The sequence below is a fragment of the Xiphophorus couchianus genome, chromosome 22 (genome assembly GCF_001444195.1).
Source record: "Xiphophorus couchianus chromosome 22, X_couchianus-1.0, whole genome shotgun sequence".
In the NCBI taxonomy this organism is placed as follows: Eukaryota; Metazoa; Chordata; class Actinopteri; order Cyprinodontiformes; family Poeciliidae; genus Xiphophorus; species Xiphophorus couchianus.
Window position 1 is genome coordinate 22,525,696 of NC_040249.1, and position 23,300 is coordinate 22,548,995.

The window sequence follows — 23,300 nt, forward strand, 5'->3', positions numbered from 1 at the left end:
ATAAATTATTTTTCACTGTTGCTCAAATTGACGGACAAACGAAGAAGTTTAGCTTGATCTCTGATGGGGGTTTCTTCGCTTCGTTAAGACCTTAAGATAAAGATCAAACAAAAAAGTGGCCTAATCAAAGTCAGATCCAACTCTGACTAGTGAGCCAAAATTCCTCTATGGCGACGTAAACGACTCTGTTGGATCCAATGCTGGACGGGAGTTTAAACAAATTGATTTGGATGGGCTTTTTCCTTTGGAAAAGCAGTCATTATTTAAAAACGGCTTCTTTTTCATTTTGTCACAACACGGCGAAAACAGATGAAATCAGTTAAGGGGTCAGACATGTTTTCACAGCTCGGTATTTCTCAGTCCCACAGGCGTTGGACGCACTTTGCCCTAAATCCCACAGCCATGAGCTGCAAGGCTTCTGTCACCTTTCCAAGATGGCTGGCCGGATAAAACGGCGAGCGAGACGCTAAACGGGAAGTTTCAGAAGCGAGAGATGAACACCGCACAGATGAGCGGACCCATCCGCCTCCTTCCCTACATGGCGGCGTCCTCTGGCTGCCATAAACTCATTCATTCCCCTAAAAGGATGCCGCATTCTCCCCTCTTGGATTAGAAGAGGCGATTCAAAATAATCCCTCTGAGAATAAAAAAAGGAGGTAAAAATAGTGGGGAGAGGAAAAACTGGCAGAGATATTCACAGGTCCTCCAGATGCAGCGTATTACCATCTGCTGATGGAATGCCAAATGTTTCCAGAGTAGATTCATAATATGAGACAAACTACAGATAAAAGCAAAAAGGAGCAGCACAGAAGCTTAAAGAGCAATAATAATAACACTATATTAGGGCAATGGCAGATGGGACAAAAATGGACAAATTTCAACCAAAACACTCAGAAATGTTTCGATTAATCTCAGGAATTTTCTAGAAAACAGACATGTCTGACATCCAAAAGTTGAAAATTTACCACAAAACAAAACAAAATCTGAAATTCTGAGGTTAGTCTCAGAAACTTTCCAGGAAAAATCTATGAAATTATAATAATCTGAGAAATTTTCTAGAAAAAAAGTAGAAATTTCCAAATTTGAAAGGTTGAAAATTTGCTAGAAGAAAGTTCAGAAATGTTGAAATTAATTTCACAAATTTTCTAAAAAGGAAAATGTGAAAATGTCAAATGAGTTTGAAAGGTTAAAAAATTGCCCAAAAAATTCAGAAATTTAGAGATTTCACAAATTTTCTGGAAAAAAGTGGAACGTTCTGAGTTCAACGGGTCAAACATCTAAAAGTTTTGAAGCTCAGAAAATTTCCGAATGTCAAAAAATTTAAACTTGAAACCATATTTGTTTCTAGAAAATCTCTGACAATCACAAAAAGGGAGGAATAAATTTCCTCCTTTTGACTTTGTTTTTTCTAGAAAATTTATCAGATTAATCGAAAATTTTCTGAGTCTTTTTGGTGGATATTTACTCCTTTTTTAAAATTTATCTACAATGGGCCCAATACTCCTTCATAGCAAAAAACAAACACAATCTCAACGTAAAAGAAACATTTTTGTTCCTAGCTTCTCAGGAAACGAATCCTGAAACCAAACTCCAGCTGGATAGTTAAATCCTACAGGAGGGATTCCTGTAGGAAACTGAAACCTGCGTCGCTGCCCAGCTTGAGCGGCGTACCGCAGAGCAATACGAGTCTCTGCAAACGATACACCCACAGCGATATTTATTGATACGCATCTCTATGATGAGCGCAAGGCGGGACAACCTGCTGTTACCTTTAGGTGGGAAGTAGGATTTGCTTTCAGCTTTGTGGGGCCAATCCACCACCAGGTGCCCGTAGCGGCGGAAACTGTTGGTGATTTCATCTGTGGGGGAAAAACAAAGAGAAGAAAATGTGAAATGCGATGAGTTTTCTCATACGGTATTGAAAACAAGAACTCGATGTGGAGCGAAACGCCACGTTGAGGAGGGTTGTTTTTCTGTATTTTCCCCGGTTCTAGAGGCAAGCAGCCGCTGCATTAAACATGAAATGGGCTGAATCGGGCCGTGGAAACGCCACAGAGCACGTAAGGCGCCTTTACTCAGTAGAGCATGCTCTTAAACATATGAAAGTAAACGGGCCTCTTTTAAGTTAAACAAGGTGATGAACTGCAAAAACACAAAATCAAACAAAGTATTTTAATATAGGTTTAATAGGTTCTATTGCAAATATCTAAATACACTTTAAATAAAACAAAACTAACTTGCAAGTAACTTTTCGGCAAAATATAGAGGCCTATTTTAAGTAAATGATTCCTAAATATTGAAGAAAAAGTTCTAATTCCACTTGCAGATTATTTCACTTATTTCACAATCGTTACCTAGCAACGCCAGCCAAGCCAAGCCCGTTGCCTAGCAACCCAGTTCTAATTCCACTTGCAGATTATTTCACTTGTAACAAAACATTTTCCCCACATTATCTCTAAATTTATCTGCCAATAGAAGTAGTTATTTTTCATCAATTATAAGGAATTATTTACTTAAAGCAAACTCCAATATTTTGCTGAAAAGTTACTTAGCGCCGATTGTACACATTATGTACCATCATCCATATTGAATATAAAAACAGACTGTTGTACCATGGTCAAAAATTAGAAGTTGATTGTTTGACAAAAATGATCACAGTTTTAAAGTGCATGAACCAATTTGAGATGTGGTTTTGTGTAGAAAACTAATGCTACACTGCAAAAACACAACACCCTACCAAGTATTTTCATTTAGTTTTTAGTGCAAATAACTTAGTACACTTGAAAAAAGACCAAATAAACAATTTAACAAGATATTTTAGGTCAATAATTCTTGAATATTGACCAAATGTACTAGTTACATGTGAAAATGTTTTGTTTTTTTGTATTTTTAACTTGTTTTAGGAGGGTATTTTTTTGCAGTGTAGTGTCAATGTGCCCCTAAATGGAGATGATAAATGTCAGCGTGACTGTAACAGGCAAAAAGTCACAACTACAGCGTGTTCTGGGAAGTTTCCAACTGGGAAAAAGGAGCATAATATGCATCAGGGTGAAACTTGCTGCAAAAAATGAAAATAAAAAACACAAAATAAAAAAAAAATCTTTTACCTTCATCTATGTCAGGAGGAAGACCTCCGACAAACACTTTCCTGGAGTAGCGCTCCATCCTCTCGCCGTTCTGACAGCGGGTCGGCGAGTTCAGGCCCGGGGTCAGGGAGGGGTCACCGTGGCCGTCGTCAAGGAAACCATCCTCAAAGGGGAAAAGACAGGAACGACCTGGACGGGGCGTAAAAGTGAAAAGAACAGCAGAAAAGATGGACAGAGAGGAGGAGGAGTGGGGAGGTAAAGAGAGCGTGAAGTAAGAGTGTGAAGAGACGGTGAGTTTTTACTGCAGATTTATGCCTGAACTACAACTTTATTTCTAATTATCAGGTCATTATGCGGCCCGGTGTACGGAGCCTTGTGCCAGAGGCCCATTAAAATGCACCTACATCGTTTTAAACTGTGTGATTGTGAGCGTGAGAGGGAATAAAAATAGCAACAAGTATTTTGTTCCATATAACACAGTAGGAGTGTAACAGGTAAACCTTCTATGGATGCAAACTCGACTAAAAACCCACCTGTTTAGGATTGTATTTGAAACGTAATCAATTACAAATTTATTGATGGAACCTGACTTAATGTTGTGTTTTGATTGTTGATTCTATGTTGCCTTGTGTTTCTGTGTTTGTAATGATGTAAAGCACTTTGAAATGCCTTGCTGCTGAAATGTGCTATACAAATAACATTTGATTTGATTATTTGCTGCAAAGCTCGAAACCCTGCAGGATGGAAATGTTGCGTCACACAGCAGCTTTCCTTCTTAATGAAGAAACACAAAAAGCACATCAAGCCAAACTGGAAGATGCCTTAAAATCATTTCTTATTTTGACTTTTTTTAGGAATCAGTCCAAACAAAAAGATAAGATTAAGAGTTTAGTTTGTCATTGTTTTTATTTAAGACCGATTCAAAGAGAGCAGATTCGTTCCCCCCACTCAGCGCCCGACACAAGATTAATTCAAGCAGAACCGATGACCTTTCGCCCCCTCCCTGATTAAAGACACAAGATGGAAAACAAAGTGTCAAAATTAGCATGATTCCATTCAACCACAGCACAGATGAAAGCCACAAAGTGACACCACAATTAGACACCCCATAAACAAATCAGCCTCTTTGCAAAAAAAAAAAAAAGAAAAGGAAAAAACATGGCCGGCTCGGGAAGCAGAACACGTTACCTCGTCGGCGGCCATAGCTCCGGCCTGCTTGACAGCGCCATGGAGGGGAGAGAGGGAACAAGGGAAGGGAGAAAATACAGAGACATGGGTTTTCTTCAACTAAACCAAACTAGCAACATCGCTAAGGTAACAGTGGCGGGCCGCGCCTAGACCTCGGCAACAGGACTAGAGCATCATTACAGCCACGGGGAATAGGATACGGAAGAGGGTTAGTGCCACTGAACAAAATAATTGTAAAAAATTCTGACTTTTCTCAGAATTTTGAGAAATTTCTCAGAAATCCCATAAGATAAAAAGTCAAACTTCTGAGAAAAACGTCAGACATGAATGACTGACAAAAGGTCAAAATTCTGCAAAAACAGTCAATTTAGAGAGAAAGAGTCAGAATTTTTAGAAAATATTCAGAAATCTGAGTTTGAAGTTAGGATTGAGTTAGAATTTTAGAAAAGACATAATTTTGAGAATTCATAATTGGGAAAATAGGCAGAATTCTGGGTTTAAAGGTAGAAATCTGAGAAAAAGTCAAAAATTTGGGAAAAAAGTCAGTTCAGTAAAAAAAAAGTCGATTTTGAGAAAACAAGTCAAAATTTTGAGAAATATATCAAAATTTATTGATATAAATTTGAAAAAAAAAGAAAAAATGTCAGAATTCTTTAAAAAAAGGATAAATTCTGAGAAAAGCATCAGAATTCTCAGAAAAGAATCTAAATTTCAAACTTAGTCAGAATTCTGAGAAAAGTCAAAAAAATATTTTTCTTCAGTGGTTCTAGTCCTCTTCCGTATATGGAGGACCAATCCTGCCATAGTCAGGAATAATATGGCAGTAAAGAAATGATTCATTAATATAATTTCAAATAAATTAGTGTGCCATTAAATGCAAACAAAATACTAAGAGATTTAACAATTGATAAAATAATTGTGTGTAAACGTGTATTTCTGTCTTAATTTTTATACTTTGATGCATTTCTGTGCTATAATGCATATTTTTAATCAAAACTGATATATTTATCTTTTGTTTATTTATTTCAAGCCCTCTCTTCCTTTCATACTTATTATCACCAAATTTATTTAAAACAAATTATTTAACTGGTTGTGTTTTTTTATTTCTTACACACTGATATATTTTTGGTTATATACATCTTTGTATTTATTAATATATTTACGGAATATTATGGATTTCATTTTTTGTCAATAGCTTGGAGCTAATGTGACCAAAAGACTGAATATTAATGTCCATCTGCATTTTTTGGTAGAAATGCCCCAATCAGATATTAATTTCTGTACCTATATTGAAAAATAAATCCTAGATCGGATATCAGTGACAATATGCCCAATCCATAATGGTAGATCTATTCGGTCTAGTTCTATGGTTTAATCTTTATTTTGCATTATATTTAGAATTCCTAATTGCACTTTATGAACTATTTGAAAGGTTTGTTGCAATTTATTTTTTACATGGTTGACCAAGGTAGTTTTTGTCAGCTTCAGTTTCTTTATTATTTATTTTGCATTAGCTGTTATACTCTTAATTGCACTTATTGGACAAATTAAAGTTCCTTTTACATGTTTGACCAATAGCTTTTCAAGCTATTGGTGTATTTAAGTGTAGCAAATAAAATTGTAATTCAGTACATTTAATTCTGTGGGGTTTTTTAAGAAACACTTTAGTTGAGCACTGTTTTTCTGTATACATTCTGTTATTCTGTTCAGATATAGATATCGGCAGTGACAAAAGTGACTCGGTGCGTCCCTAGTTACAACAGTTTCAAACAAATTCTATAGAATCTAAATTCCTAAATGAATTAAAGATGGCAGGATCGGTCCTCCGTAAGCCTGCTGCACCTGCCTTGGCAACAGAGGCGCAGCAGCATTATGCACGGCCGCACGGCTCCGGTGATTGTGATCCGAGTTTAATGAACCTGCAATCGCTGCACTTCCTGCTAATCTTCTGTGAATATTCACAAATGAGGCCATAAAGAGGCGTTGCTGCTGGGCCGGTTTAGTCATTACCATCGCTGTGGTGAAATATTAAGAGCTGGTCGACGGGTCAGATGGAGCAGGCCAGGTGAGAGTGGAAACTTCCCGATGGCGTATGAATGTGGCCGGCTGATGGTAAGGTACAAGCGGACAGTTTGAACTGGACAGAGACCAAATGTGACCCCATCATGACCTTTAGCAGCCACATGTGAGATGATTTCATTGCTTTGATTTGGCAATATGAATAAAATACAAGAATATCAATTCTAACTGCAAATTTGTGTTTTCTAGCTCACTCTGGGGATTCAAATGATCAATTACACTAAAAACACAAAATCTTACCAAGTATTTTAAGTCTAGTTTCTACTGCAAATATCTAATTACACTTGAAATGAGACAAAACTTAGAAGAGTCTGTTTTAAGTAAGTAATTCCTTAACATGAATAAAAATTTACTAGTTCAATTGGCAGATAAATTTACTGGTAACACGACAATTTCCCCATGTTTTAGGTGAAATAATCTGCCAGTGGAACTAAAACTGGGTTGCTCGGTAACGGGCTGGGCTTCGCTGGCGTTGCTAGGTAACAATTGTGAAATAAGGGAAGTCAATGGAATAAGTAATTTTTCATCAATATCAAGGAATTATTTACTTAAAACAAGTTTCTGCATTTTGTTAAGTTACTTTTAAGTTGGTACACTTGATTTAAGACAAAACTAAGATATTTCTAATAGAAATGAGACAAAAAGTACTTGGTAAGGTTTTGTGTTTTTGTAGTGTAACGAGTTAATCTAAAGAAATAATAGGTCACCTTTACAGATAAAACCTGAAATCCTGCTGTTTGAACATTAATGCACAGAAGAAGTTAAATGCCAACAAACAGCAGGGGGAGCAGATCCTCCTGTACCCCTTAACTCATCGGCCACAATAGCAGACTTGTCTCCTCAAAAACCAATAAGCGCCTTGGCATTGTCAGACCTCCACTATCTGACTGTATTGTCTCTTCTGCCTGGCTAAGTTTTCATTAGAGAAACCTGGGAAGTCTCTCTGCAGCATCGCCCTTTCACCGCCTGGCCTCAGCAAAAACAAAGTCGCCTAGCAACCAGACAGAAACGGAGAGTGCTCCGGGCTGGGAAAGCATGAGATGCCTCAGCGGCGGAGACAATGCAAGCCACGAGGGAGAGGGGTTAGGAATAAGCACAAACTCCAAACTGTGTGCTGCCTGGGAGGGAAAGGAAATCTGGGTGATCCCTCCTGGGTGCCGCGGGTTTGAAGTCAGAGACGAACCGCAACAACAAAAAACCTCAGAGAGGAGGACCGCCGCATGCTTTCTTCTTCTCTTTGGAAGAAACGAACGCACCGTCCCCGGAGATTCTCGCACAGCGTGGCGCCTCGGCGCCAACAGGAGGAAATGAAGCAGGAATTCCTAAAAGCTGACGCTGAAGTTCGTCCCAGACACGTTTAGAAGATCTTGAGTGGATAAAAGAGAAAATGGGGCCCAGAAAACCAAAACCCCAACTGGACAAGCCCAAAGTAGAAACTAGAGCAAAGCTGTCCAAACGTTTTCCCCCAGGGGCCACAATGGGAAAATTTACACTACTGGTGGATAACAAAAGTCACTGAATTAAAATAATTAGAAAAATAAATTAGTTTGTTTTTTTCTGCTCAACAATAAGCTTTTTTTTTTGTTTTGAAAATCTTATTAAAAGGAAAACAATTCCCAAATATTTTTGCGTCACTAACTGTTTTCTGCTTTGCTGGCCAAAATTTTTTACCATTCTTGACTTGTGGTCAGGGGTCAAACAAAATGCTTTCAAGGGCCACAAATGGCCCCCGGGCCACGCTTTGGACATCCCTGAACTAGAGCATTACTAAAATAGGTGCACCTCAGGTGGAAGGTCATCAACCCAAATAAACATGTCGCAATAAGCGATTAATCACAATAAATAAAAATGAGAAAACGAGCCGCTAAGCCCCGCCTCCTGGCTCTGATTGGTTGTTTTTGCAATAGTAGCTCAGGGAGGAGGTGGAGGAAATCGATCTTTTCACAGATTATTTGTGTTATATACTGTCACAAAATCGTGACAATTTTAACAAATAAGTAAAAAAAACAAAATTTTTATTTTATAAAAGTTACATACTGCAGCTCCAAAGCCTGGCCGGCTACAGCCGCGGTTTGGATTCAGCCGGGTTTCCTTCCTGGCTCTGGTTCGGTCACAGAGGGGCAAACTAGTTTTACATGTGGGGGTATTTTTGGAGGAGCTATTCCCAGAGTCAAGTGTGGTTCCCACAGTGACCCGAGGTCTGTCCTCCTACGTTTATGGCAGGGTGTCCAAACATTTTGTCAGATGGGCCAAAAAATACATAATTTACCTGCTAAACAAAAAACTGAGCTTACAATAATTAAAATAATTTAACTTTTGTTAAAATTGTTGTGTAAATCAATCAACGTATCCTCAAAAATTAAAAGAAAGGCATTCAAATTGTCTGTTTTTGGGAAAAGAAATACAAAAAATAAAAACTTCTCAGCTATAAAAAGCGGGTTCTTGTCCCTTTTTGTATGAAATTTTGATATATTTAGCCGGGTTTAATAAATTAAAAGCAGATTTTCATGCACCAAAGTCTGCTTTTGAGTACAAGTCGCTACATAAATGTGCAAAAGCAAAATGCAAATCAACAAACATTTTTAATTTATTTGTAACAAAACCAAAAAATCTCCATCAGCATTAATCACTTGTGCTGGACTTGGGTAATTATTGAATTGTGGTAGCAGGGCCACACAAAATGTTTCCAGGGGCCACATTTGGCCCCCAGGGCCGTACTTTGGACACCCCCAAGTTATGGTGCTAGGGAATCCAAAACGCATTACTCATTACGCAATTTAACTTGAACTCAGAATTACCAGTAAAACTAATAGGACTTACTATTCAGGGGCAATATGTGTTCTGCTCCAGGATGGTGAAAGTTGAGTCCAATCCGCCCTGTTAAAGAAACATAAGAAACTGTTACAATCTTTATTTGATCCTCAATTACAAAAAATGTGCAGAAATGAACCAACATGGAGCAAATTAACCAATCGCAGACAAGAGAAACAGGAAACCCTGGTGTCCCATATCTGATACGTTCACCCAGACAAAAGCAGGTAAAGGGATAGGATCTCACCAGGGACAATGTCCCCGTCTCACATGGACACATCTGTCAGTGCTTTCATGGAAAGCAGGTGGTGTAAGATGTCTAAATGGGAGACATTCCTGATTATCTGTCTCTGACGTAACATTTGGAAAACGGAAAGAAAAATACACCTGGCAACCTGATTTAGGAGAGAATCAACCTGTTTACACAGCAAAAGCATAAAATATTACTACGTATTTTTGATCCAGTTCCCAACTCAATGTTTACACTCGCACATGAAATTAGTTGCAACCAGATGAGCAATTACACAACCATACATCTTTGTAGCATCGCCTCCTGCACAACAAACAATAATACAGCAAGTGGTTTCTGGATAGAAAGTCTTTTCCAGCAGCCATTGTACAGCAGTAAAACCAGATGCCAAATGTGCAGGAGTTCTGCTTGGATTGCTAGGTAACGGCGGAGTCCCCGTCAATTGTGACTCAACATTAGGAAGCTCATTTTTCAGAAAACCTTAAGCTATTACCACAAACTAAAAAACGTCTGGGTGGTTTTTTAAAGCCCTTGGGCTGTTTTTAGAATCAGTTGAGACAGCACAACTGCTTTAAGTTTTTAACTTTTATAATACCAGATTTTAATATACTTTCATTTAAAACTATATTACACTCCGGCTTCGTCCGCCACTGTTACAAGAACAAAAATCTCCCCTCCAACCTGCATATGGTGGTCTGCGAAGGACACCAAGCTAGTCTGGAGGGGTCTTCGTCACGTCACTGTGACATAATTAGTCTTCGAAGGACACACTCAAAGTGTGATTACAAAACTTTAGGACTTCCTCACAGAAGATGGATTATGACAACATTGAGATGAGCCTCTTGTAATAATGCAGAGGTAGAGTTGCCAAAAATTGTACTCAAGTAAGAGTATAATTACTTCAACATATTTTTACTCAAGTAAAAGTTAGAAGCAGCCGTCCAAGAAATTACTCAAGAGTAAAAACGTATTTGGTAAAGTCTACTCAGGTAGTGAGTTACAGACCAAATTTTCAATCACTTAATATTCAAAAACTACGTAATCAGAAAGATCAAAACATGAAGTTAAGTGGAAATTTTGGTACTTTAAAGACCAAAATGACAATAATTTATTCAAGTAACAAAAAATAACAAAATCAGGCAAAAGACTGTTTCCAAATTGGTTTCTTTCAATAAAAAAACTTTAACAAAAACTTCAGGTGTGTGTCTGTGCCTGGTGAATTTTTTATTAAAACACGTTTGTTTTTCATCCATCCATCCATTTTCTTACACTCTTGTCCCTAGTGGGGTCAGAGGAGATGGTTCCTAACTCCAGCTGACGTTCCGGGCGAGAGGCGGGTTGTTCTTCATTCAGTGGGTAGAAAATCCAGACATTTTACTCGAGTAAGAGTAGAAATACTTTATAATAAAAATACTCAAGTAAAAGTAAATTATACAACATAGTAAAAGCACTAATTAAAGTATGTTTTTTCAAAAACGTTACTTAAGTAAATGTAATTGAGTAAATGTAATTAGTTACTACCCAACTTGCAGTTAGAGCTGTCTGAAGCCAGATGAGCTCCACCTGTTTCCAGCCCCATAATCCAGGCTGGTGAAGGCAGACAAGCCTCCACCTGCAGCCACCGGCTCCTATGAATGCATGGATGTGTTCCACACAGAAACAGATTGTGTCACACTTTTTCTGAATCAGAAAGATGTAAACACCGCATGACGAAAACACCACATGATGCGTGTTATTTAACTCTCCAGAAGGTTCTCCGACCAGCCGATCCCTTCCCATTTCACCGGCCCGACGTCTGCGGGCTGCTGCCCAAGTTCAAGAGCCCCGGGAAGCAGCAGAGCAGAACCACGTATTGGTAAACGTGTGGGTGGTCTGTTTGTTTCAGCTCAAAACATCTGAGCGGCTGGACAGAATCAACGCAGGTTGTGAACTTTAACCCAACGCCACTGCATTCAAAGCAGAAGACTGCTTTGATCAGTGAAGTGGCAATTGTCCCAACAACATACGGATTGCCTTTCAGTCTGCATTAGTCATGTTGGGTGACACAGGGAGACAGTTGCCTTCCTGAAGGCTTTAAATAACTCTGGGCTTGTGCCATCTGCTTCCCCTGAGGAGTTGATTGGCAGGGTGGGGGGATGCTGCTGCTGCAGTGACATTTCCTCTGTGAGCTATTCTCAACATCTCCAGCAGCGGCGGCTCAAGAGACGCCATCCATGTCCCTGTTGGCTCAACAGCTTCCCCGTCAGGCACCCAGTTGGATCTGAGGGTGGCTGTCCTGGTTCTTTCTTTTTACTTTTTAACAGGGCCATATAATGCTAAATTTACATTTTTGTACTACCATTTGGATCTCTACTGATCCACCCCCTCGTTCTTTGGCATTAAGTTCATGTTTTTGGTGTCTGGAAAATGAGTCGTTTCAAAAACCTCTGGATTGTAACATCACAAATCAGCAGGGGCTGCCTGTTACCTAGCAACCCCAGAAGAGTTCTGCCCGTTACCTAGCAACCCAACTTGAGTTCCAACAGCTTGGTCAGCTGTTTTTACTCTAGAGAATACAAGCATTTTGTTGTTGACTTAGCATTCAGAAACCACTTGCTGCATTCTTGTTGGTTGACCAGCAGGTTTTCCCGATGCTTTTCAAAGATGTGCTGTTGGATTATTGCACATCTGTTTGCAGCCATTTTCACATGTGACTAGCTTTATGAACTACTTCATAGTTTCATAGTTGTGAAGTACTTTATAACTACGAAACTATGAAATGTTGCAAACTCCCTCCATCAACCAGTAGTTCTCCAGACCTGTAGGGGGACCCCACCAAAAACTTTTATGATACAGTAGTTTCAGTAAAGATCAGACAAACATGGCTGCCACGTGCGTGAAAGTAGTGAAACAGAGCTGTCCAATATATGTTCATATTCATGTTTGTTTGGAGTCCAAATGCCTAAAATATGCAGACAAATGTTAATGTAATCAGCAAGTGTCGCTAATAATAGTTAGCCTGGATGAAGGTTGAGCTGGGTGTGAAGGTTTTCTGAAATCCAACTTCATTCTGCACCATTAAACCGCCCTATTAACATCTCGGAAGGAAAATCCCAGTTGCAGTTACGGGTGTGTCGAGAGCAAGGTGTGGAAATAAATAATAGCTGTGATTAGCAGGAGACAAAAATAAAAACCTCCTGTCAATGCTCTTATGTCAATGCAGAAATGTGCAGCCAAGCCATCTGAATAAACAAGACTACAGACCACAAAGAGGCACACAAGGACAATCAATGGGTAAAAAGCATCATTAAAGCTCAAAATCAACTCAACAAGTCACCGCAAAATAATTACAAGCACACTTAAAGGTCTTTTAAAGATTACAGTAATGCAAAGAAAATTAGATAAATTCCCTAATTGTGCCAGATCAACTGTATATCCAGTTATTACATTAAAAGCATCCTTGTGTATTTTCTAAATAAAAAGAAAGACTTTCATGAATCCGGCTTAACCTTAGATAAGCTTTTAAATGCATTTATGTTGTGTGAAATCTGGATAAACAGCAGACATCATTTCAAAAAGACATAAGAAACAAGCCCAGACTTGTTTTTAAACTGGAGAAGCTAAGTCATGCTAACAGCAGCTACGGCCAACTCACTCAGATGAAGCTGTTGCTTTCAACCTTTAACACAACCAATAAATGCATCATCTTATCTCTGTGAAGTCATTACAGGCAGTTTAAAGTACATGAAATTGTTTCATACTGTGTTAATTATATCAGCTGAAAAGTTTAAGGGGTCAAATCCAACCTGTCGATTGAACATTGACCCTTGGGAACGAGGATCCATTTTCTGAATCGAGACGCTTGTTTCCCTGCAGTGAATTTACTTGAAAATGACGCAGTAGTCGTGGAACATCCAGCTGTTACCAAGTTGTTACTTAAATAGATCGTTACTCATGCGGCCGCTGCTGTGCATGAAATTCATGTTTTCCGTTGATCGGTGGCCCCATCAACAACCACAACAAGCCAGTGTCACTGTTTGCTTTTCCCCAAGCTGTGACTCAGTTCATCCGGCCCAAAAACACAAAGTTCTTTGCAGTTCAAAAATTATTTTAAAAATTTGGCCCATTGATGTAGATGGATATCTGATTTAATTAATTTGTAATCAAGGTGAAAATTACCAGCATAATTTTCTTACACAAAAAAAATGTAAAGTTTATCCAGGGACTTTTACTGAAAAGTCAACTTTGCTGCACCCGAATCAGCTTTTATTCTTTCTTAAATTTGACTAAATATAGCAAATGATTTGAAAGAAAGTAACCCTAAATTACTGAAAATAAATGTGTTCAATCAAACCCAAAACAAACTGAAAACTAGGTGTATTTCTTTGAATACAGCAAACATGCAAATTTAAAATAGCAGGAAATTTTTGCCAAAAAAAACTCAGGAACTTTGAGAGCAATCTCAACATTTTCTAGAAAAAAAATGTTCAATTGCACAACAAAAATTATAATAAAAGTAAATAATATTTTTTAGATTGATATTTGAAATTTGACTAAAGAATTTTAAATGTCAAAAATTTCCTTTAGAAAATTTTCATTTCTGAGATTTTTTTTTACAAAATTTTTTTAAAATAAAATTTTAGTCTCCCTGGTTCTGCCAACTTTAAGCTCCTTTCAAATTGATTTATTTTAGAGTTTTTTGTCACTTGAAATACAAATAAGATGCCCCAATTCAACGTTTACACTCACACGTGAAAATGCTCGCAAACAGATGCGCAATTATACAACCATACATCTTTGAAAAGCATTAGTAGAGACTCCTGCACAACCAAAACGTTTCTGTGGTTTCTGGATGGTAAATCCAGGAGAAAACACTTGTCTTTTCCAGTAGCCATTGTACAGCGCACACAACAGTAAAACCAGCTGACCAAACATACTGGAACTTAAGTTGGGTTGCTAGGTAACAGGCCGGGCTTTGCTGGGGTTGCTAGGTAACGGGCTGGGCTTCGCTCGGGTTCCTAGGTAACAGGCAGCCCCTGCTGAGTTGTGACGTTACATTGCGGAGGTTTTTGAAACGGCTCATTTTCCAGACATAGAAAAACATAAACTTATTGCCGAAAAACTGCTGCGTGTTTTTCTTTTTTAAACAATCGGGTTGTTTTTAGAAGCAGTTGAGCCCCAAATTAAAGTACAAAAATATGCAAAACTCACATTTTGCATAATACATCCTCTCTTTAACCAATAATTTTGAAAAACTACCTTGTTAAAAAAAAAAAAACATAATCTGCAGCAAACTTAAGGTTAACGTTGAGCTCCTCTTTTATGACGTATGAGTGAGAGCAGCTGAGTCAGAGCAGACCTACCGCTCCTGCCTCCTGTGGTTGGTGACGGCAGGCGCTGAGAGACGCACCGTCACACATCTGCTGACTGGACAGCCTGAGATAAGAGGCGTGTGTGTGTGAGGGTGTGTGTGTGTTTGTGTGTAGTGCTGCAGTTAAAAAGGGCTGTTTGTTCACATATCCACAACCCAAACCCAAACTGGGAGCTTTCAGAAAGTCTCAAAGATCAGATGCAACACAATGCGCCTCTCATAATCAACACAAGTCGATTCAGACTTTATGTGAAGATGTGTGAATAAAATTAACATGACATCGTCATAAACATGAACGAGTCTTCATGAATGTTTATGACTGCTGTCACAACAGCTGGCCAGAGTACACAAAAACTGCAGTAAAGTAAGAGTAACACTACTTCAACATATTTTTTAATCAAGTAAAAGTAAAAAGTATTCGTTCAATAAATTACTCAAGCGTAAAAAGGTATTTAGTAAAAAGTCTATCAAAAATACCATTTGATATTTAAAAATTACATCACCAAATTATAGAGTTAAGTGAAAATTTTTATATTTTGAGACAGTAATTCGTATAAAAAAATTTTTTTTCCAAATCAGTTTTTTTCGATAAAAAAAAAAAAAACAACTTATGAAACTTTAATAAAAACTGCAAGTGTGCGTCTGTGTCTGGTGGATTTCTGATTAAAAAATGTTTTTCATTCAGTGGGTAGAAAATACAGACATTTTATTCAAGTAAAAGTACTCCGTAATGAAATTACTCAAATAAAAGTAAAAGTACAGCATACTAAAAGTACTTCTTTCAAAAAAGATACTTAAGTAAATGTAAGTGAGTAAATGTAATTAGTTACTACTCAATTCTGATTGTCATGAAGTGTCATTTGGTGAATAATGACATTTTTAGTTCAAAGTTGCATTAATTCTTGGATTAAAAGTGTCAACTTTCCATTATTTGGTAAATAATGACACTATTCAAGCAAAGTATTAAAAGACAATTAAAAGTGTCAGCGTTGCACTAAAAGTGGTATTATTTAATGTCTGACACTTCTGTCAAATATTTACAAAGACAGGTGTTATATCATGATTATGACAAGAGTGTGGTCAGTATTACCCACACCCCTTCAAATAAAGTGTTACCATTGATTGTTCTCCATACACGAAGCCGACCGACTGATTTCTACCCACATCACAGCTCAGGTGAGTTTTCATCTTTTAAAAACCGCCTCCCTCTCTCTGACTCATAAAACACAAAAGGAAGAGCAGCTATTCCAGGCACAATGAGAAGTATGTGAGAAATGTCAGCGATGGGATGGAGGTGGGTGGTAACCGTTCAGTTAGGAATGCAAAACCGGGTCTATTGCATTAATTGGTTTTGACTGGCGGTTTTCCGCCTGTGAGCCGTTTCTCTGCAGCAACAGCAGCAGCCTCAACCCTGAAGGTTGGAGGAAAGTCTCTGGAAAACTACCAGGATTTTATTACTGGCATCATTAGCTACAACTCAGACCATGATGAGCATGTATGTCATTAATTTTGGGCTTTAAAGTCAATTTTGAGAAGGCCAAAACCTTTACGTCAACAAAGGTTAGCTTTTAGCTACGTTAGCTATTAGTTATACATAATCTATACATAGCTAATTACTTTAGTACAATTCTTTCCATTAATACAGCAATCACTTATATCAACATTTCATTACTAACCTTGTTCCCATCTCAACTGAAGCTAAAATTTAATTTCTTTTTATCAGTTAGAACTGCACTCTGTTACCATAGTTACCTCAACAAGAAACCTACCAAAATAAAAACATGGTTAATGGTAGCTACAATAAACTAAGGTAACTTTACGAAAGGATTTATGTAATTGCAGAGTAGTGTGATTATACAAACACTGGGGGTGTAAGTTTGAAATTATTTGTTTTCTATGATTTATGGTCAAAAGATTCACAGAGTACGCTAATATTTGTTGAAATTAGGGCTGGACGATATGCTTTTGTCATGATATGAGTGTTTCATACCAGTCAACATTGATGATTATCAGTTTCAAAATCAGGCAAAAAAAGGTTTCCTAATCTGTTTCTTTCAATAAAGAAAACTTATGAAATTTTAACAAAAACGGCAGAAACCAGAAATTTTACTCAAGAGTAGCGATACTTCATAATAAAATTACTCAAGTAAAACTAAAAATACTCCTTAAAGTAATTCTTTTCAAAAAGGTTACTGAAGTAAATGTAACTAGTTTACTGATTATTTCTCACTCAACATCAGCTGCTTTTTGGAACAAATGGCAGTGAAGTGATTATTTTCTTAAATCCTATTCTATAAAATCGACCAGCTTTACTTTAACAGTTTAAATTCTCCATATTAACCACGATGTTTCCTGCGTGGAAGCCGGGCCCGACTCAAAAGGCGAGCGGTTCTGCCAGCAGGGTGGAGGAGCGTTCTGCAGCACCTTGCATTCTGCATTATGACAACACAGCGAAGCATGCAGGGAAACGCTCAGCTTATGGTAAAACGCCAAGCCTGCCTGGCTTTCCTCATATCTCCCTCTGTGTTTGTCGTGCTTCGACAAACACGGCCCTGCGGGACGTTACGACACAGTTCCCGTGAAGCAGATAGCGGGGGCCCTGAAGATCACTCTGTCCCAACAATGTTCACTCAGTACAGGCCTGGAAATAACGCAGTCTGTAAACGGGAAAAACACGGGCACACCCCTCCCACCTTTACTTTTCCATTGTTAGGATGAGAGCAAAAAGCTAACCTCACAAGGCCTCATCCTGGTTCGTACAATGAACGACAGAGCTGGAAAAACAATGAGTTCGCCCTAAGACGAAGACCGAAGACGGATTCTTGTTTTTATGATGAATCAGTTCAAATATTATTTTTGAAGCTGTAAATAAGCAATATATTTCTATGAGCAATCAAAAAGAGTGCAGAAGATCACTGTACAAATTGTTCAAGTGTGGAAACGATCATAAAAATCTGCCTGTTCAGACCTGTGTTTTTCCCATTAGCCACTTACATTTTTGAGTTGTTTAAAACAATTATTGAAACAAATGTGACCCATTTCCATGACTTGTATGAATTTTATGTCACATGTTTTCTACTTTGCTAATCACGTTCATGCAACTTCAAATCAATAACATATAGCAAAATCAGAAACTGAGGACTTCGCTGTTTCTTCACACAACATGTTTTGTGTTTAGCAGTTTAGCATTAGCTTCTGCTACTTTTTGTCTAGCATTCAGTAGCTTCTGCTACTTTTTGTCTAGCATTCAGTAGCTTCTGCTAATTTTTATGTTTAGCAGTTTAGCATTAGCTGCTGCTAATTTTTATTTATATGCGATTCTTGTTTAGTGAATTAGTGGTTAGTGAACCTAACTTTTGGTTAGCTGTGCCCACCACTGGCAATAATAACTACTGTCAATATTTGCACTGACTACTGTCAGTGCAAATATTGACAGTAGTCATGGAAAATAACATGGTTGTTATTTTCAATGACAACCATGGCTGACATTTTGGAAAATGTCCACCAGAAACAGGAAACACAAGAACAAGAAATATATATCTGATTCATATAGTTCTAAATATGAAGTTTATGATGGCGGCCATCTTAAATTTTTCAAAGCAAGCCTTTGGGAACATCTGTGCCAAGTTAGGTTTATGTATCCACATTTGAAAGACTTTGCAGAAATATTAAATTATCTCCTGCAGTAGAAAGACAAAAAGGCTTGAAAATGTTCTGCAGCATGCCAACACAGGTCCCAAAAAAATGTTATTAAATTTTGCAGGGAAGGCTCCATGTCTCAACTGATTAAAAAGTTACTTTAGCCCATGAAGCAAACAAACAAACAGATACAAACATGTGATAGCAATAGATGAGTGAATATTTCTAACCTGCAAAATGATTCCTCCATATAATATCGGCAATAGTCACTGGTGGACAGCCGGCCGGGTGTGGTTTACCTTTGTCATGGTCAGTCTTTATCATATCCATTAAGGGATTCTCCAAAGAGTTCAAGTTAAAAGGATCAAAGGGCCGATTCCGGTCCTGGAAAACAGCAAAAACATGCAGACGTCTGGAATTAGTCATCAAAGTTAGTCATGAAAATGAACAAAGACACCATACAATAAATCAATATCACGACAGATTGGATGTGATACTTGACAAGACTAGAGTTATCAAATAAATTTGTAATTCAGTATATTAATGTCTGTGTTTTTAAAAGAAAGAAATATTTTAAGTCAATTCAGCACCCAGTATTCACTGCATTTTAGAAAACCTCTAAAAATGTTCACCTTAAAGGAGGATTCTGTGAAAATAATGTTCAAGTTCCACCGGTTGATAACGGGAACTCCAACAGTGTTAACGCCGAGTCTGTCGTTGGGGGAGGATTGACTGAATTTCCCTCGTTTGTTGACGCTTTCATCTGAGAAACATGAGAGAAAAAACCTCCAGCCAGAGCTGGAAGGCTGCGGTCTTGGCAGCTGTGTCCTGTGTTCGCTACGCGAGCCGGGAAGCCGCATTGTTTGGACACCGCAGCTATTGTTGTTGCCCCGTTCGGCTGAGCATTCAAAAGTGTTGCCCACCCATTGCCACTCAGGACCCAACAGCGCCACACAGATAAAAATCTGCCCACTTGGTGCAAATGGTAAACACTTAAACCGCTGAGCTGTTCAGTTTTTCTTTTCCCTGATGGGACGCAGCTGGAGGTGGCGTTTACAAGTTTAGACTCTGCGTTTGAACACATCACATTATTGGAGGAACGAAAGTTGACCTAATTTAATAGCTCAACTTTCCCCATTATAACAAGCAAAGGAGAATTTAATTCAGACAAAAATAAAGAAAACAAGATGAGAAAAAATATAACAAAAAAGAAAAAGGCAAAAACAAAAAAATGGTTCTGGAACGGGTAAAGGTGTGATATTTCTGTTCAGATTGGAATAAGTAGCTCTAAATAAACCACATTTTAATTATGTGTAAATTGTGTAAAAATTTAATTAATGGATTGGTGTGCTCATTTCTAACGCACTTATTTAGCTACTTTCCCAGATTATCAGGTAAATTACTTAAACATTAGTTCATTAAATGCTTTACAGCAGATGAAAATGGTTTACATATGGACCAAAAAATAAAATAAAATTCAGCAACTTAATCAAAAATAATTAAAGTCTTGCAAATTTATTACACAGTGATATAATTTAACATTCTTTCTGTTAATTAAGAGGATAAAATCTGTCAGTTCAGCATGCATGTCAAGAGCAGCAAACATGCTTTAAGTACGGATGCGTACTGACCGCCATCCTGTATCTTTTCCTCATTAAGTTTGGTTTTCATCCTGGTCTTTTTCTGCACAGCACCCTCTGAGCATTTTAATGCAAAATCAACTAAATAAAAGCAACATTAGGTAACCAGATCTATGTTTTTTGACAGGCTTTAAAGGAGCGTGTAGGTTGTTTTAACGTCCGTCATGGCGAAGCGGGCAGAGTTCTGATTAGATTAAAATTGTTACCAACATAATTTTCTTACACAGGAAAATGTAAAGTACAACATAAAACATTCATCCTTTTATACCTAAGTTTTAACAAAAGGTAAAAATGAGTTTATACAAGAGACTTACTGAAAAGTCAACTTTGCCATACCCAAGTCAGCTTTCACTTTTTATTAATCTTGGATAAATGTAGCAGATGTTTGACAGAAAGTGACCTAATTCCTGTTCTTATTACTGAAAATGAATGTATTTAATTGAGCCTTAAAGAAACTGAAGCATGCAAAACTAAAGTAGTAGTAAGTACTAAATTTCTGCCCAAACAAACTCAGAAATTTTGAGTAATCTCTGAAATTTTCTAGAAAAAACAGGGATTTTTAAAAAAAAACTTATAAATTAATATCAGATATCTTCTACAAAATTTTTTTTTAACCCTAACCCTTTTTCTTGGGGGGAGGGGGGGGGGGGGGGGGTTGGCCTGCGATTACTTTTGAGTAAAAAGTTTGGACACCACTAACTTACATTCCTGGCTGCTCTTAAATATCCAAAGTCAAGCAAAACACCATTTTCCTGCCATGTTCCAGTTTTGGAATAATATACAAAAAGTTCTTAAAATCAAAACACACTCAGATTTTGTGAGTTTCATTTAAAAAAGCAGTAAAAAAGGAATGTTACTGCCTTCTCCAAGAGGTCAAATCGCTACATTTGCTTTATTTATTGTGTTTTATCGACTTGTTTTAGACAGTTTAGCTCTTTCCGAGTGTCGTCTTGACCAGGTCTCTCTTCTAAAAGAGATTTCTGATGTCAAGCGGCGGCACGACCGTGAAGCAGAATTTAAGCAGGAGGCTATTCCTGTTCGCCAGCCATCTCGCTTGCAATCAGAAGACGCGCGCGATAATTTCCATCAGCATCATCAGATCTCCTGAGACGTCGCCACGTTGGGTTGAATTCCTCGCATTCCTCCGGCTCTGAGGAGGCAGCAGGCAGGTACAAGCACATAACGAGTTGATATTCGAACCCAGGCGGATTTAAAGAATGAGCTACCAGCGTTTTTTAGGCCAGGCAGTGACGCACCTGATCTTTGTTTACATAAACAACAGCTGACATCCAGAACCCTGACTTTGCATACGAGTGCCACTTATCTCTTAAAGGTAAACTTTAAAAACAAACAACTCTATGTGAATGGTATAGCCTATGTGAGTTTATAAGTACAATTTGAGCAGAACATAAGCTTAGAAGTTGGTTATTTGCCAAAAATGGTCCAATTTTTAAAGTGAATAAATCCATTTCAGAAGTGGAAAATTCATGCACTGCAAAAACACAAAATCTCACCAAGTATTTTTGACATAATTTCTAGAGAAAATATCTTAGTTCACTTGAAATAAAGCAAAACTAACTTACAAGTAGCATTTCAGTAAAATATAGGAGCTTGTTTTAAGTAAATGATTCCTTAATTTTGATGAAAAAGAGCTTTTTTTCATTGGCAGACTATTTCACCTTTACAAGAAGCTTTGCCATGATTAAAGTGAAATAATCTGACATGAACTAGGACTTTTTCACCAATATAAAGCATTTATTGACTCTGAACAAGCCTCTACATCTTGCTGAATAAGTTAGTTTTGTTTTATTTCTTTGAACTAACTACGATATTTGCACCAGAAACTAGACAAAAAATACCAGGTCAGATTTTATTTTTCCATGTGTATTTTAAGCTGTACACTGCAAAAAACAGTATCATCAAGTATTTTCTTCTAGTTTGAAGTGGAAATATCTTTCTACACTTGAAATAAGACAAAACTAACTTACAAGTAACTTTTCAGAAAGTTAATTGTTTTAATTATTAACTCTTGAATATTGATTAAAAAGTACTAGGTCCATTTATATTTTCATTTTCAGCATGAGAAAAACATATTGTTTCCTGTATGGCGAGCTGTTTTAGCAAATAAACTGCTGCTGGGCACACCGGCCAACTCAACATTTACACTCACACGTGAAAATGGCTGCAGATCCACAATTATACAACAGCACATCTTTGAAAAGCAGAAGTGAAGCCTCCTGCACAACCAACAAGAACGCAAGAAGTGGTTTCTGGATTGTAAGTCAACAAGAAAAAAAACACTTCAGCGGTAAAACCAGCTGACATAACTTGGGTTGCTAGGCGACGGACTGAGCTCCGCTTGGGTTGGTAGGTAACGGTGACCCCAGCCGAGATGTTTTTGAAACGACTCATTTTCCAGACACCAAAAAACGACAATTTTTTAAGCACTTATGGTTGCTTTTAGAAGCAATTGAGAAACAAACTGAAGTATAACAATGTAACAAAATATGAAATTTTGCATAATATATCCCGTTTACATAAATCAGGAGGGGTCAAGTTACAACCCTACATTGCATGAACACCAATTAGTCCTCAGAAGATGATATTTTAAATTTAATAATTGGTTTTATCTGCTTTGATACTGCATGTCCCTCTTAATCCTAGAGTTTCATCTAGCGAAGCTGGACTGGATGAGAGTGGGAGAGCGTTGCAGTTCCTCTCCGCCTCATAAAGCGTGACATGTGACCCCCTGACCTCGTCTCCAAGAGATAACTGGAGCTGTAATCCGGCTGAGGCTGCACCGACAGACAGACAGAGGAAAATGTGTCACAGAAACCGACTGACATGGACTCAAACCAGCAGCCGGGTACGTTTCACTCCGGCTGTAATCCCAACCAGAGCAAAGCTGCGTTTTTGCAACATTTCGGCTCAACCTTCGTCCTCTCCCGTCGACGGAGCAGCGACTTGGTTTTTGTAGAAGTCGGTGACATTGTAAGGGGTGGGAGGGTATCCTGTTGGTTTACTTTACGCCTGTTTGTCAGTCAGCTAAACATAGATCACACACGTGACTGACCAGACGCTGTGAGGGCTCATGTTTGTTCACGCCGTCGAGCTGGAAAGGCTTCCTCAAGTGAATCCCAGCAGCTATAAGGTATTTCTCTGAGTCCCTGCTATGAATAAACAGCGTAGGTCTAAAGAACTATTTGCATATCAGTGCGGGATATTGAGGAAATTACATTATAAATGCAGTTGCAGTT

The 23,300-nt window shown here is 38.0% G+C and overlaps 1 protein-coding gene across 4 annotated transcripts in view; it reads right to left on the minus strand.

Moving 5' to 3' along the window:
- Positions 1–23,300, minus strand: part of cpeb3 (cytoplasmic polyadenylation element binding protein 3) — a 44,625-nt gene that overhangs the window by 16,453 nt on the left and 4,872 nt on the right. For 2 of the 4 annotated variants that reach the window (XM_028006720.1, XM_028006716.1), the window contains 5 exons: positions 18,634–18,787; positions 9,174–9,230; positions 4,275–4,301; positions 3,108–3,275; positions 1,770–1,859 (listed from right to left, as the gene is read on the minus strand). In XM_028006720.1, the coding sequence (XP_027862521.1) occupies positions 1,770–1,859; positions 3,108–3,275; positions 4,275–4,301; positions 9,174–9,230; positions 18,634–18,787 (496 nt within the window). The remainder of the gene's footprint in view (positions 1–1,769; positions 1,860–3,107; positions 3,276–4,274; positions 4,302–9,173; positions 9,231–18,633; positions 18,788–23,300) is intronic. The other 2 variants (XM_028006717.1, XM_028006719.1) reach the window with 2 other exon arrangements.